This window comes from Onychomys torridus, chromosome 4 (assembly GCF_903995425.1).
Source record: "Onychomys torridus chromosome 4, mOncTor1.1, whole genome shotgun sequence".
Lineage (NCBI taxonomy): Eukaryota > Metazoa > Chordata > Mammalia > Rodentia > Cricetidae > Onychomys > Onychomys torridus.
In genome coordinates this window covers 84,468,847-84,484,970 of record NC_050446.1, presented here as the reverse complement: position 1 = coordinate 84,484,970, position 16,124 = coordinate 84,468,847, and the positions used below count along the sequence as shown (strand labels likewise).

At 38.8% G+C, this 16,124-nt stretch overlaps 1 protein-coding gene across 1 annotated transcript; it reads right to left on the bottom strand.

Moving 5' to 3' along the window:
• Positions 1-839: 839 nt before the first annotated feature.
• Lin7c (lin-7 homolog C, crumbs cell polarity complex component) lies at positions 840-11,343 on the bottom strand. The gene is made up of 5 exons (XM_036183579.1): positions 11,278-11,343; positions 8,153-8,271; positions 7,559-7,630; positions 5,211-5,420; positions 840-4,621 (listed from the first exon to the last, which is right to left on the bottom strand). The coding sequence occupies exons 1-5, from the start codon at positions 11,312-11,314 to the stop codon at positions 4,466-4,468; spliced, it is 594 nt and encodes a 197-aa protein (XP_036039472.1). The 5' UTR covers positions 11,315-11,343; the 3' UTR covers positions 840-4,465.
• Positions 11,344-16,124: the final 4,781 nt, after the last annotated feature.

Here is a 16,124-nt window from a genome sequence, read left to right as displayed (position 1 = left end):
CAGAAAAAACAGCCAGAAATGAAATTTTCATGTTTTCAGATTACATTTCTTCCACAGGCCTCACAGATGATTTGTTGCACCCTGGTAATATTTATTTTCAAAGAAAATTTTTGTGGGATGGGTGTCTGGAGTTCAAGTCCCAGGCCTCAAGTAGTTAGGCATTCTATCTCTGAGCTATTACCCTGCTATCCCCTACCTCATGTCTTTATTACCCATGCAACCCATTGTCTATAAAGCCTGAGCTAGTTCTCTCCTTACAAAATTGCCTTACCATTTAATAAATATTATAACTGAACTTTTTTTAAAACAATTTTCATTCTGACATACTCCACAAAATAATACTAATTTTAAAATTTGCCAATTTACTTAAAAACCCTCATGTTGTATGTGTATTTGCCCATGCACATAGGTCACAGTACAACTTACAAGAGTGGTTCTCTCAAGCCCTGGGCTTGAATTCAGGTTATCAAATCTGGTGGCATTTATCTTCACTTGCTGAGCCATCTTATTGCCCCAACGACTTCCTTTTGCCAGCAGAACCCTAGAGCTACTTAAAATATAGGGAATACACAACTAGTACTTGTAGGCACCCTTCAAAGAGCTTCGCAGACAACGAGATAGCAAAGACATTGATTACAGATGACAGATGAGGCAAAGCTCTGCAGGGCATTTTAACAGCACAGAAAAATACCTTGTCTACAGTTCATAGTACAGAGGCAAAATAGGCTTTAAAGAGAGTAGCTGGGTATCAGACTATACGATCAATCACATCACACCAACTCCTAAAATAATGGGAGAGAAACTTCTGTTTAGTTATATTTTATGAAAGGCAAACAAAATACAGAAATCTGAAGTTTTATTTCAGGAACCACCACGGATTTTGCTTTTACTCTATGTAAAGGTTATTGTATACACAGCGTTCAGAATCACATCTATTTGAGGTTGTATCAGTTTTTTCAAATGCAAAGGACAAGCATGACTCATACAAATATATTTTAAATAAACCTTAGAACCAGAATTTAATTGCTAAATGATTCATCTATTGGAAAAGTACTGTTTCACATTCCAAATTATTTTCTCAAACTAAAGAGTACAAGTGTATCAAATCTTTGCCAATACTTTTAAAAACCATATCTAGTTACAAATTAGTTTAAAAGTTCTTGAAAATTAATAATCAAGTGATGTTCGCCCATTATGTAACTATTACCACTTCAACAACCTTTGAAGAGACATTACTCATAAATTTTGGACAATTAAAAGCTACAAAATGAGACTGTTGCCAGAAGAGAAAAGAACTGTACACACAGACATTTATTCAGGAGGTACAATCACTAGAGTCCTTATGTCAATGATCATTCCACATTATAATCACATGTATTTTTTTACGTCTATACCAAGTCATGCTGGCAATGCTTTCCAGGTAAGCCATACCATATCTTCTATTAAATTCTATTCATTTTAACTGTAAACCAAGCACTTGAGCAAATACCTTAAGATTTTACACCAGGAAAATGATCTTAAAGATGAAAATATCAAGAACAAGGATATAACAATGTAGGGTAAGTGACAGGTGAAGGAGCCATATGTGGACAGCACAGAATCCTTCCTCACAGTGCTCTCACATCTGAAAATTTTAAACATACTCTTTCAAAAAACTTAAAAAAATTTTTTTAAAGGTAAAGGGGGCAGAAAGAGAAAACCCAGAATTTTACTACTGAATTGTTGGTAGTTTTTATTTTTGTAAAAAGAAAAAAAGGAGGCCAGCCTAGTTTACATAGTGAATTCCAGGACAGCCAGGGCTATGTAGAAACCCTGCTCCCTACCCCCTAAAAAAGTTAAATTGTAATTATTTTGTAAATAAGGAAAGCCAAATACCTTTTAAGTCCATAAAGAGGTACTAAGAAATACAATCAATCATTAAGTAGCTTCAGATTAAATGTCCTTCCAGAGTCCAGTATAATTGGAAATTCCATGAGCCGGTGATTTTCAATCCTGGGTGTCCATCAGAACTACACAGAATGAGCTTCTAAGGACAACAGGGGGTAGACTTGGTCAAAACACATTATATAAAATTGTTAACCAATACAGAAATGATTTTGACTTAGTTGTTATTGGAAGGGACCTAGGTATCAGTAAGTGCTAAGCTCTGTGGGGCATTCTAACATGCAGCTAAGATTGAGAATCACCAAGTCAACTCATTTTGAAATATTTAAGAGAGAAAACTAGGGCAAAGGGAAATGTGCATTTAAGTTACAAGTGAAACAAACATCTATTATATATTTACGGTGTGCCTAGTTTTATTCACAAACCGTCCATCTATTAAAGTTCCTTCATTTCCTTATTACGTAAGAAGACTACTGTACATTTGCCACTGAGTTTTCCTATGGTCAATATTTAAAATTCTGATGAGATACGAGAACTGCATCAATGAAATCAAATCAAGCTATTGCTACTCATGCTCAATAGTACCAAGCAAAGCTATGTATTTGGCTCCTTTAAGTTACTTTTATTTTAAGAATATAAATAGGTATCAGCCCACACAAAGAACAGATTGTGAATTACTGCAGAAGAAAAAGCTTACTCAATAAACTGAAAAAAGAGGAAAAAAAAAGTAACTTGGCCGAAAGTCTGCAATGGCTGAAACATGAACCAGGAAGCTGTAATTATAGGGGGCGCTGATGCATCCTCAGGAGCAACTGCAGCCACAGCAGCTAGGCTCAGACAAGGTTCCCTGGGCTACTGCCCTGTGATGTAGGAATACGACCACAACAGTAACATTACTGCTCTGTATGCACTAACTAATACAGAGTTTTATGACAAATACCTCTAATAATCTTACAGTTAAATTAAAATATGTCATACTCTTCTATACTACTTTGGTCTCAACATTTTAAAAACACATCAGCTAATTTTGAAAATACACAATTCAACATGATCCTATCAATATCAAGCACATTTTGTAGTGACATTCAACCATGCACAATCCAGTGTTCAATTCCTAACTGATAAATAACAATGCTGATTGACTTTTACTCTGAAAAAAAAAAAAAAAATCACTGAAAACTGCAGATGTCCTGTAAGACCGAGAGTGCTCACAACATGCAAAAATAGCACACACTTCCATTCTTCCTGAAGGAACGTTACAGAATGCCCGTTTTTAAAAAAATAAAGGTAATAAAGTTATGATTATGATAAATTCCTGCATTTCAACCCATCAGTTTCTTAACATCATCACTTAAACCCTCCACAAATGTTCCTATAATCTGTGACCGAAAGTGAATCACCTTCGATTTCAGCTTTTACAAGACAATCACACTTCGATAGCTGCCTTTTAGTAAAATGGTGACATCCAGTGGACAAATGGTAAAAAGCATTGTTCAAACTCCCATCACTATTCGAATCAAGACATGAAGCATTCTGAACCCCACTCACTGTGAGGCTTACGAAGCTGCCTGTTTCTGTTATCTTTACAAACCCTGCCTCCCTTTTCTGTCTCGAATTGGTACTGAAGCTGGGACAGTAATTATGTTGGGCTCTTCAGGCTCCACCCTTGAAGTTATTACTTCGTCTTGTTTCCATTTTTCTCAACACAAACTGACTCATCTCTAGGCATGAAGAACCGAAAAATGAGAAATGCATTTAAATACAAATGAATAGCATAAAAAATTTGAAAAGTCAAAATCTGAGCTTGTTTGCATTTATAATTTATGACATACTGTTAATATAAATAAGGGATTAATCAGTAATGCTAATAATCAAATTACATCCTCTCACCTCACTGCTTAAATATTATGAAAGAATACATAGTTTAGCAATGATTGCTTCAGTGTTTAAAAATTGACTTTTACAAATCAGTATAAATGAATACATTATACATTGTTTAAATAAAAATAAAAAGGTTCCACGATAGCTATGATTTACCACTGATTACACATATTTTATGTATGTTCTAAGTACAAAATGCAGCAGCAATGCCAACACTCAGTGTGATAAACTGCTGAAGGCTAGACTGCCAGGGTTAATTTCTTGGAAAACTGAAAAGAAATTTCACAAAGAAATTGCAGTAATCAAAAGGAAGTATTGGAGAACTGTTATTTGTAAATAAGTTGCCAAATGAAAAAAAACCTCTTCTTAAAAAAAGATTAAGAATGTAAAAGTACACTTTAATATTAAAAAAGCATTTTTAAAAATCTATAACAACTTTGTGACAAAATCTGCATTTGAAAAAGGCCTGTAAAAACAGCAGGACAGAACTGCCCTCATCACCTTTTACTTTTTCTCGTGAGAAAAAAAGTGTATGCTTCTCTACAACCATAAGTGATGCTAAAATAGGCATTTATAAAATGGCAAGAAGATTTCACGGAAGTTTCTAGTGTTTTACAATCACTGGCACTGAGGCCATCAGTAGGTCACAAGTAAAACTTTTCTAGCTAAAAGCAAAGAGTAACATAAAGTTTTTAAATGATTAGGTCTGTTGTCTGCGTTTTGCCGATCTCATTTTTTCAAAGCGTGATTCCATTTCTTCCAAGACTTTTGGCGTATACCGTACAACTAGTTTAACCTTCCCTTGGGCTGCTTTCAGTAGCTCTACAGCTTTCTCATGATGTTCTCCTTCGACACTCTGAAAAAACGCACACACACAAAAACAATTAACAAGGAAATTAGTTCACAAGTAATCCAACCTGTAAAAGTGTTTAAAACACAATTAAGTAAAAATTTTAAATGTTACATCATTAGAGCACTATAAAATACTTATCTCATTCTATCATTTTAATCAATGTGAAATCCTATGAGACACATTTGTGCACACTCTAGGAATTTACACACCATATTATTGCACTAGGTCAGCAGTAAATCAAGTAACTGCCATTCTACACAAGTGAAATGTGGGTTTACCTCTAATTCATACACAGCTTTAGCTCCTCCAAAGCACTGCTGACTTACACCGGAGTGCTCTATGACCATCAGTGGCCAAGCGACTGCCTGGTATTCTGAGTTTAGTGTTCAGCCCAACAACAACCTCCACTACCACCAGCAAATCAAGACAACCACACAACACTGTACCAAGCAGTACCACCTGGGCTTCTCCCAAGGGATTTTAAAACTCAGTCTCAGAAGTTTTCCCCCTTTTATCTTGATTCGATTGCTCCAGTCCACTCCCAAGTGGCTAAAACACTTCAAATAGCAAACATAAATAGATTTATCTTTACCACTCCATTAACAGAAAGCAGCTGATCTCCTCGTTTGAGGCCCCCATGTCTGTCAGCAATTCCACCTGGAATTATCCGTGAGATATAGATTGGAGAGTTTTGTTCTTTGCCTCCCATGATATTGAATCCAAGGCCCTCTTCTGTTTTGGGTAGCTCAACAACTCGGGGATGGGAGTGTCCTTCACTGGCAGCAAATGCAGCAACAGTAGCCTGCAAGAGAATTGCACACATCTAAGAACATAACTTAATTTTGAGGGGCTGGGGTTTAAATGCCAAGCACGTGCATTGTTCTACATCTCTACCCTACAAAAGCCACTTTTGAACCACAAGCGTGTCATTTTTGAGCTTCCACAACGTCACTGTAAGCCATCAAACAAGTCTGTACGAGGTAACTAAAAATAATAAATACTCAGAGATTATGTAGGAAGTAAACTTCAGATCACTACTAGCTCCTCCAGACCTCAGAAGTATGCTGCTACATGTGCCCAGGGCTGGTCAGGAAGGCTTGGCAAGGAGACAGATGTGTAGATAATAAGAGGGGAAGTCTTCCTTGAGTATGCCAACAGCCCTGAGCTTCAGAGCATAGAGACTGGTTCCTTTAGGGGCCCCTGAGCCAGACACAACCTTCCTACATAAATGTATCCTTATATAAAGAAATTCAATATTCAGAAAGGAAAGATGCATATAACCTGTATGAATACTTTTTGTTGCTTTAGTTAAAAAAAAAAAAATCTAGCTTTAACTAAAAAGAAAACGATACAGAAGAGATATTATAACTATATTCTAACACAGATTTACAGTCTGTTTCCTTTCCCTTTCCAAGGCACCATTTTCATTATGGATACTGAATGGAAAAACAGAAATGAGAAGGAAGGAGGGGAAGTGGTTGAGACTTACTGAATACCAACTACCATGTCTGAGGCACTAAAAGAGCCCATTTTATAAACAGAACTAAGGCTCACAAGCTCTCCAAATTCTGAGGGCTACACACGTCAGAGGTAACCAAGTTCTTCTGGGGGTGGTGTCTGGAGGTGAAAGCAATGAAGTTTATAGAACAGGCTAGCTTTGAACTCTTCCTCTTCATGCCTCAGTCTGAAGTGCTAGGATCGCAAGTATGCTGACAAAACTTGCAAAAAATGTTTCTTTCTTTTCTGAGACAGGGTCTTATTTAGCCCAGGCTATCTCCAAACATGTTAGAGAGCCAATATTAACTTTAAATTTCTGCTCCTCCTGCCTCTACCTCTCAAATGATAGGGCTACAGACATATACCACCACACCTAGTTTTATGTGGTACTAAGGATAGATAGATGCTTGCTTATGTGTGCTAAGCAGACACTCTAAAAACTGAACTATACCCACACACCTCCCCAAAACCCAAGTTTCTATGGATCTAGTGACTTTGACAAAGGAAATCTACACCTTTAAGTACTTGTATTACAAAGGGAAGACTCCAGTACTTCCCTTTGTAAACCATAAAAAAAAAAATAGCCTGAGCTTGTAGTATATGCTAAGGTATTCTAAATGCACATGATACACATCTAGCTCAATGTCTGAGTTATTTGAGGATAACAACATCATTATAAAACACATACACACACACAAACATGCCATCTACAGCCCCAAGGAGGTGGCCTAGGACTGACACTGTTCAATATGTACAGGGCCAAAGTCAAGGGAAAATCCAAGGGCAATGTGAAGGCTTACCCTAGGGTCCCTAGGATTATCATTCACTTATTGCTGTGTGGTGTAAAGAAGGTAGCCTAACTTTGATGCTTCCTCATCAACAAGAAAGTTACCCTCATCAATTATGAAATTAATGTTATAATCACAAATCTATATAATGTACTGAATACAATTATATGAGACATGATATGTGTATTATTGTATTCTCTGTGTACTATCTAAACAGTATCACAAAAATCTTACAAACCAATAAAACACTCCTATTTCTTATTACCTGAGAAGTATAGTATAGTTTGAAATATATGCTAGTTTTCAAAGCTTACTATGTATCTAGTAACTGTTAAATCTTCAATTTATGACTTCTGAACTTTATATATCCACACACATATATATGTGGATATGTATATACATACACATACACATGTATATACAGACACTCGTGTGTCTCTGTGTGAACATATGTGTGTTGACTCACTGGCCAGTGAGCCCTCAGGATATCCATCTCTTTACTCCTCCAGCACTGGTGTTATAGACACAGTTATGCTGGCATTTCCTTGGGAGGTGAGGATCTGTACTCAGGTCCTATGGCTTGTATAATAAGCACGTACCCACTGAGCCCCTGTTCTGTTTTGGAGCCCCACTTTTGATAAATGAGAACGTTTACCTTTGCAGTTGCATTAGCTCTCACTTCAGGGCTGCTACTAATGTCCACAGTTTCATAAACATGTTCATATACCTGTAAAACACAACGTTTTCATATTTAAGTTCTGGAATATAGCTATGTTTAAGTTCTCTGAGAAGTTAACAAATATGTTAAAATTTCCCAAAGACATTTTTGTAAAATGTAAATGTTTTTCTATTTGAAATTTCAAAGGAATCTTGTTTTCTTTTACGGTGGTGGTACTGGGGGCTGAATTCAGAATTTCAAACACGTTAGGCATATACAAAACCTACCACTCAGTTCTACCACTGAGCTATATGCCCAGCTAAAAATTCCAAAAAAATCAGACAAGACCAGTTCTAATGTTTTCTTCCCTGCCGCACATCTCTCCTTTCTTTTTCAGGCATGGTGGTCTGTAACTCACTGTATAGGCCAAGCTGGCTTGTACCTCACTGGAATTCTCCTGCCTCACTCTCCCAAGTATTAGGATTACAGGCATGAGCCACCATGTCCAGCTCTAGATTATTTTCTACCGTGTTTCTGAATCCAGATTTCAGTGTATTTCTGTAGCTAATTACCTCAACCATGGTAACTTACCTCCCTCACAGCATTGCAGAACTCACTCTGAAGGACTCTTTGCAAAGCCTGAAGTTTCTGAGGCGGCACCTCTCCACTCCTCTGTAGTTTTTCCAATAACTCAATTGCTCTGCAGATATCTACAGGGAAACAAAACACAAGTATTAATTCCTGCTAAGGATTCTCATTCCTCTAGAACTTTGTAGCAGCTAATTAATCCAAAGGCTAGCCAGGTGTGGTACCCAATACGAACACTCTTCACTCTAGAGGCTGAGGCAGGATGATCACCTGTTAAAGGGCAGCCTGGGTTTCAATACTGCCTCAAAAGCAAAACAAACAACCAAAAAGAAAACCCCAATTCCCCCAAAGATAAAAAATATACAGAGAAGAAAAATCTTTACTCAAGAAAGCTAACTGTTATCATGCATTATTTAGTCAATAAAAGTTTACCTATCATCTCATTGGTAAGCAAAGCAGCCAACCAGTACAAGGGACCATATGCTAGTGACATCACTATTACTTCCAGAAGGAAAACATGATACATATGTACATACACACTGTTCAATGACACACAGAAATGCAATTAGCTGTGAGGACTACTAACACTGTTTTAATTCAGGTATGTCCAAATATAGTTTACAAACCAGAAAGAAAAAAAAATAACTTTATCAACCTGGTCTTGATGCTTCTGTGTAACCCTGGGTAAGTCCCCAGCCTGTTTTGCAATCTTTCACTGTAAAACAGCAGTAATAGTACCTCACATGGAAAATAGAAAAGGAAATAAAAAGCCTCACAAGCACAGACATGCTACACTCGTATGGACTAGTCTTAAGAAATATTAAGGGATTAGGGGCTAGAGAGATGGTTCAGCAGTTAAGTGCACTTTCTGATTCCCAGCATCTACTTGGGCATTTCACAATTATCTAAAACTCCAGTTTCAGGGAACTGACATGCTGGTCTGGCCTGTACCACCATCCAACACATACAACTTAAAAAGAAAAAAAAAATACAGAATCACACACACACACACATACACACACATACTAGGTTACTGTGACTGGGAAATTTACAAATGTGTTTTATGAACAAAGAACTTTAGAAAAATGAAGATTCACACTATAACACTATTAATCATGACCTCTGGTCTGATTTTTTTTTTTCTCCTAACGTTTTTTCTGAACCCAAGGTTCAGTGTATTACTACCACTAATTAATCAAAATTCCAGAAAAATTTGCGTTCATTTACCTCCAAAGACTAGACTATCTACTATTTTATATATTCTAATCACTAATACTTTTGACTTAAGTGGAGGAAAGTTTTGATTTCATGCTACTCTAAAGAACCAGATATTTACTTAATAGAGTTAGGACTTTTCTTTCCATGTGCAGATGAAAAAGTCCAAATAAACTTAATAGAGAAGCAAAAAATTGATTCAGTTTTAGTTAATTAAAGGTTAAAGTGTTTTTAATCAAACAGACCACCATGCTCTGATTTCCCATCTCCGGGAGGGCTAGTAAATGTTGTTTCAGGAGTTGTTGATTTACAAAATTACAATTTATTATCCACACTAAAAATCCTATAAATAGGTCCCCCGAAGTAGCTCCATGGTAGAATGCTCACCTAACATGTACAATGCCCTCAACTCAGTACCCAACGCGGTGAAGAGAAGGAAAGGGAATGAAGAGAGGAGAGAGAAGGGAGTCCAGCTAATCAACACTTGGAAACAAGCTAAAAACTCCATTAAACCTGAACTGTACCAAATATATGCTCACTAAGCTTGTGCTCTGTTGAATTATATTTTGATGAGTTAAAGACAAACAGGAACTTGGTCATATGCGCTGCTATTTTACTGTGAACTGTGAGAGTATCTATTAGGTCTGTCCGAATCCTCAAGCAGAATCAGACTTGATGATCCTGTTAACTGGTAACAACCAACTAGTACTTCATCCCCACCAATTATTTCGAGCTTTCTACTGCATAACTGAAAACTTTGTAACAGCAAAAAGCAAATGCTAGAGGACAAGGGTCCATCCACACTTTGTACTTCATTTAAATAACTTGTCATAAACCTCCAATTATTCTGGTTAACACCAACAGATTTGTTCCACATACAAGACACACTGACATGCTCAAGAAGAAAATGTCACAGCTGTAAGCCTACCCTAGTCTTTCCCAAGCTACCCTTTGTCAAAAATGGCACTTTAATTAAAGCTCTGATAGGCTGGAGAGAAACAAGTCTGAGGAAAGTGCACCAACCTTAAAATTATTTCCTTCTTGGACAATACTGAGACTGCAATTGCGAAAACTAATACATGCAAAGTAGTGTCAAACTCCATTCACACTTTCTTTGCCCACAGTACTCAAAATGCTTAACAAGTACTTTTTGACTACTATGCCTTCCAACTGTAAAAAGCTCGCCCCAGTTTGAAATCTAACGATTTGAGCAGGGCTGAGTACAATGCTGGAAATCTGCAACTGGCCACTGGGAGAGTATTTCCACAATAGGTTTTATATTTCTTTACTGCTCTAAGAAGCAATCAACCAGCCTGGTTTGCATCGCACTTACAAGTGATTTACAACCAACTCCACCTAGTTACGTAATCTCCTTCGTAAGGTGGATTGTTTTTAAAGGATCCTCTCCGTGACTGGCAGGAGTGCAAAAGCTAATACCAGGAGGTTGTGGTCAAAGCAATGAAGCAGCCTGTGTTCAAATGGGGGCGAGGGAGTTTATGCGGGAATGTGCCTGTGTCTGCCAAGTGTCTGAACGGGGCAAGGGGGCACACTCATCTGTTCATGCACAGGGGCAATGATGCTACTAGACAGTCCCTAGCCGCGTTGTGTGGCATTTGCTTTTAGTGTGGGTTTACGAAGCCGAAAGGCGCTTCTGCAGTGCGCACGCAGAGAATGCCCGTGTTTGCAGCCGTGGGCAGGTCGTAAGAACCGAGCTGCGCCCAGTGGGAACAGCGGGGTCTGGCGAGCTTTCAAAACGCGGCCAGCGCCTCCCGCGAGCAGCGCCCAGCACGAAGGCCGGGGAGGCGCTCCGGGTGTCAGCGCCCCGGCCACCTCGTCTCGGCTCCGGCTGGCAAAGCGCTCAGTCAGTGCCCACCAGCCCCACCCACCGCGGCCGCGACACCCGCCGCACTCACCCCTCTCCAGCCGGACAGGTTCCCCCAGCGCCGCCATCTTCTCTTCGGCGATGCAGACCCACAGGAAATGACGACAGACAGGCCGCGGTGGACGGGGCCGGAAGCCGGAAGGGTGAGGATGGTAGTAACGCGAGAGCTGGGAGGATGTGGGTTCCGTGGTCTGTGCTCGCCCACTTCCAACCACCCGAGGTCGGAAAGAACCGATATCTCGACTTGTCACCTGCCTCGGGGAAGTCATGTCCTTAATTTGCAGGCCCTGCTTGATCCACGGCAGCCTCAGACCTTGGACTTGCACACTGACCGTCTCTCGGCCGGCCTTTCCATGTCCGAGGGTCTTTTAAAGCCTTAGTATCCCAGATTGCTTTACTTTTAAAAACCCAGAATTCAAATCTTTCCCACAAGTGTTTCTACAGAAGGGGAGACAAACAAAGTAATTGGCTGGGAGAGAAGATGATTCGATGCACCACAAAGTTAACGCTTTTAATTGACCAATTCAAAATCTTTCGTAAATGAAGTATGAAGCATTTATGTTGTGTTGTGGGTCCAATTTCTAATTTGTAAAAAAAAAAAAAAAAAAAAAAATGTATGTATAGGTGTTTTGCCTGCATGAATGTCTGTGCGTCATTTACATGCCTGGTGCCTATGGAGACCACAAGAGGGCATTAGATCTCCTAAAACTGGCACTAATGATGGTTGTGAGGTGCCAGGGGGTGTTGAGACTCTAACCCCAGGTCCTAAGGATTGTGCCATCTCTCCAGCCCATCATAGGTCCACTTCTGAAAATTTTGTAAATCCAAATCCTTTTATTCTCTAATTTAAGTGAAATAATTTTCATGAAATTTGGATTTGACAAGCAAAGCCCTTGATGTGTGTTAAGTTCTCAACACCTCCAGGACAGCATTGTTTTAATATCTAACTGACCATCAGTGATCCACTCTTTCCATTGAACTACAGTTTTCTGCGTATTAGGTGGAGCCAATGCAGACTTTTGTGTGAGACAGTTGAAATCCACCACTGGGCAGTGGTCTTCAAGCTTACTCATGCTCCATGCAAATAACGTAGGCTTTCTATGCTGATAGGAACTATTCTTATGAACTGGGGTTACACATTACTTAACTTTTCATCTCCCTATGCCTTTTTTTCATTGCCTGACAATCAAACCCACAGACTTATACATGCTACACAAATGCTCGATTACTGAGCTACATCTTCTATCCTGTCCTCTGCTCCTTTGGAATAGTCTTTTTCCATGTCTTTGATAATTATCACATAATCATAAAATTCCCAGAATTCCAAGTTTCAGCAGAAGATCAAGAAGATTTCTAGAGAAGAAAAAGTCACCTTCTAAGGACCGGAAATGAGAACAGGATTCACTTTTCATTAACAGCACTGGAAGAACATTGTGTGCTATAAAATTTGTATAGAAAAGTAATTCCCAAACTAGAATTCTCTTCTTGCTTTCTAGAGCTTCCATAGCAAAGTATAACAAGTGGAATGTCTTAAAACTGCAGATATTTGTCTCACATTTCTAAAACAAAGGCACTATGTTTCTTCTGAGTCTACACAAACCCTTTCCTTGTTTCCCTGGATTTCTAGAAGTTCCCTGGCAGTCTTTGGTGTCCCTGATTTGCAGCTGTGTTACTCCAGTCTTTGTTTTCATTGTCACATGGCATTCTATTATTTCATCAGAGCATTTACTTATAAGAAGACCAGTTGTATTGGACCAGGGATCTACTGTAATCCAATGTGCCTTCACCTTAACTAGTTAGTTAAGCAGAGGATCTACTTCCAAATATATTAAGATTCTTTTGTTTGTTTGTTTTTGTTTTGTTTTTGAGACAGGGTTTCTCTGTGTAGCTTTGTGCCTTTCCTTGAACTCACTCTGTAGCCCAGGCTGGCCTCGAACTCACAGTGATCCACCTGGCTCTGCCTCTCGAGTGCTGGGATTAAAGGTGTGCACCACCACCAACCGACTACATTATGATTCTTAGGTACATGGTTTTTTAAAGGTGAGGATGAAATTTTCAGAAGTGAAGGTATACCATAAGATGTTTTAGGGCCATGGGTATTGATCACTGAACATTTGTCTAGCATGTCTGACACCCTGGGTTTGATCCCCAGAACTTAAATTTCATATTAAACATGTAAGTTCTAAAAAAATTACTTCCCACACATAATTTCTCAAAAGCAACTGGCAAATATGCCCCATCAAAATTAGCAAGTTAAGCTGCAGCTGTAGCTCAGTGGTAGAGCCTAGCATGTACCTGACTCCTGAGTCCAATCAGAAAACAGAGAACCAATGTAAGTTAAGATGATTCTAGAGTGCTTGTTTTATAGTATTTCAAGAGAAACAGAACCAAGAGAATATGTATACTCACATGAGTGCACATATATGGACACACACACAGATTTATTATGAGAGGTTAGTTCAGGTGATCATTAAAGATAAGGAGTTTCACGATCTGTGGCCTACAAGAGATGGAGACCCAGGAAACAAGATGGTAATAGTTTCAGTACAACGTCAAAGATTGAAACAAACAAACAAAAAACAGAGGACTTAATGGTGTAGGTTCTAGTCTCATTGGAGACCTGATAATCAGAAGCACTTGTCTAAGGTAGAAGGTATGTAGACAGTTTTAACCAGAGAGAATGCTGTTTTTGTCCTCTCTTTTGTCATATTTAGGCCCTCAAAGGAAAGATTAGATGATACCTACCCACATTATTGATGGTGACCTTTTCTTAATTTATCAAGCAAATGCAAAGCTCTTTTGGAAACATCCCAATCCATCCAAAAATGTCTTATCAGCCATCTGGCCATCCTTTTTGTTGTTGCTTTTAGACAGGGTCTCTGTGTAGCCCTGGCTGTCTTAAAACTTGCTATACAGTCCAGGCTGCTTTCCAACTTACAGAGGTCCACTTTTTTCTGTCTCCAGAGTACTGGGATCAAAAGCTTGTGCTATCACTCCCCAGTTTGAGCATTTCTTAGCCCGGTAAAGTTGATACTTAAGGTTATAACTATTGACAGTTTTTTTTATTGAGTTTAGGGGAAAGGCTGCCCCCCAACCCCCGTGAGCAGCAGGTCTTACTCCAAAGTAGAGATGTAACAGATTACCTGGCATGGCCTTACTGATAGCTCAGGTGGAGTGGGTCAGGAGCTCAGTTTACCTACAGCAACATTTTTCCCCAGGAAGAAGTCATATTCATCAAAAGTGTAGAGATCGTGAAACTCAACTGCGAGAAACTCAAACCGGGTAACTGCCAGGCACTGCTGGAGCTGGAGATGAAATCAGACCTCAAGTTGAATCTTCGTGAGCTCAAAATTAAGATGGCCAAGCCAATCAAACTTGATGGTGCTTGGAGAGTGATCCTAATTGTTGTTCCAATTTCTCAACTGAAATGTTCCCAGAAAATCCAAGTCCACCTGGTGTGTGAACTGGAGAAAAGTTCACTATGAAGCATGTGTTCTTTATTGCTCTAGGGAGAATTCTGCCTAAGCCAACTTACTGAAACCATAAAAAATAAGCCAAAGTGTCCCAGAAGCCACACCCTGAGTTTTGTGCATGATGCAACCTTGAGGACTTGGTCTCCTCAAGTGAAATTGTGAGTGAGAGGATCCACTGAAACTGGATGGCAGTTGGCTCATAAAGGCTCATTTAGATATAATGTGACAGAACAGTAGAGCACAAGGTCAACATTTTCTCCAGTTCTAGGGAATCTGAGGCTCTGCTGATATTTATGGGCACCAGACATGTATATGGTGCAATACATGCATAGAGGCACAGCAGTCATACACATAAAATAGATCTTTAAATCCCAAAGAACCCAGTTACAGTCCTTTCTGAGTCTTCAAAGTGCTAGGATTACATGCACATGCCACCACAAACCTGACTAGATGTACTTTGATAAAATGAAAATAATGGAAAACAAAAATAATAGTATTAAATAAGATAAAACTTGATATATTTTATCTTGGAATCTAAGTTGTATTAGTCTCATGTTTTCAAATAGAAATATTCACTTGGTTACAGACTTTATGAAAAGGTATAAGGGACCTACATTACAAATACTGTTTGAATGCTTGAGAGTGCAAACAATGGGGCCAATAAGACGGTTGGGGGCGGTGGGTGTGCAGCTTGAAGGTGCTTGCCACCAAAACTGAAGACCTGAGTTCGGTCCCTGGAATGTACAGTGTAAGAAAAAACTGACTCCCAAAAGTTACTTCAGAACCCCCACATATACCATGGTACATGCCATCCCCCCAATAAATAAATGAAAAGAGAAAAGAAAACAGAAACAGGAGTTTTAAGGGTTTAAAGGTTAGATGATTTTTATTTGTTAGATTTATAAAATGGTATTGTTTGGTGTTTGAATATCACTGAGCTGGTGGGGGTGTCTATGGATTTGCTACCCTTGATCCCCACCCAGTTCAATTAGCTGTGTCAGACAGAGGTGGTAACATGGGACTAAGTCCATGGGCAGAACATCTTCTCTTAGACATGACTAGTGCATGGCAGGCAAAGTATTTGGCACATCTAATATAACACTATAATATTTGGGGCAACTTCTTAATTCTATAGGAGTAGCATCCCAAAATTATGGAAAAGTAATAGCCTACATGTCAAAGGCCCTGTTTTCCCATCAAAACTGGACCACTGTGGGGTTATGTGGTCTTGTGAATAGTACATTCTCACTTTTGATGAGTTTTCTCATTTATCAAAAACATTGAGGAAGACTTAACTGCAAATGAAAATTATTGGATGATATATACATAATGTACAGCAATTATATAAACATTTATATAAATATATATTCCTTAAAACGTTGGGAATTTAATGAATCATAATCTC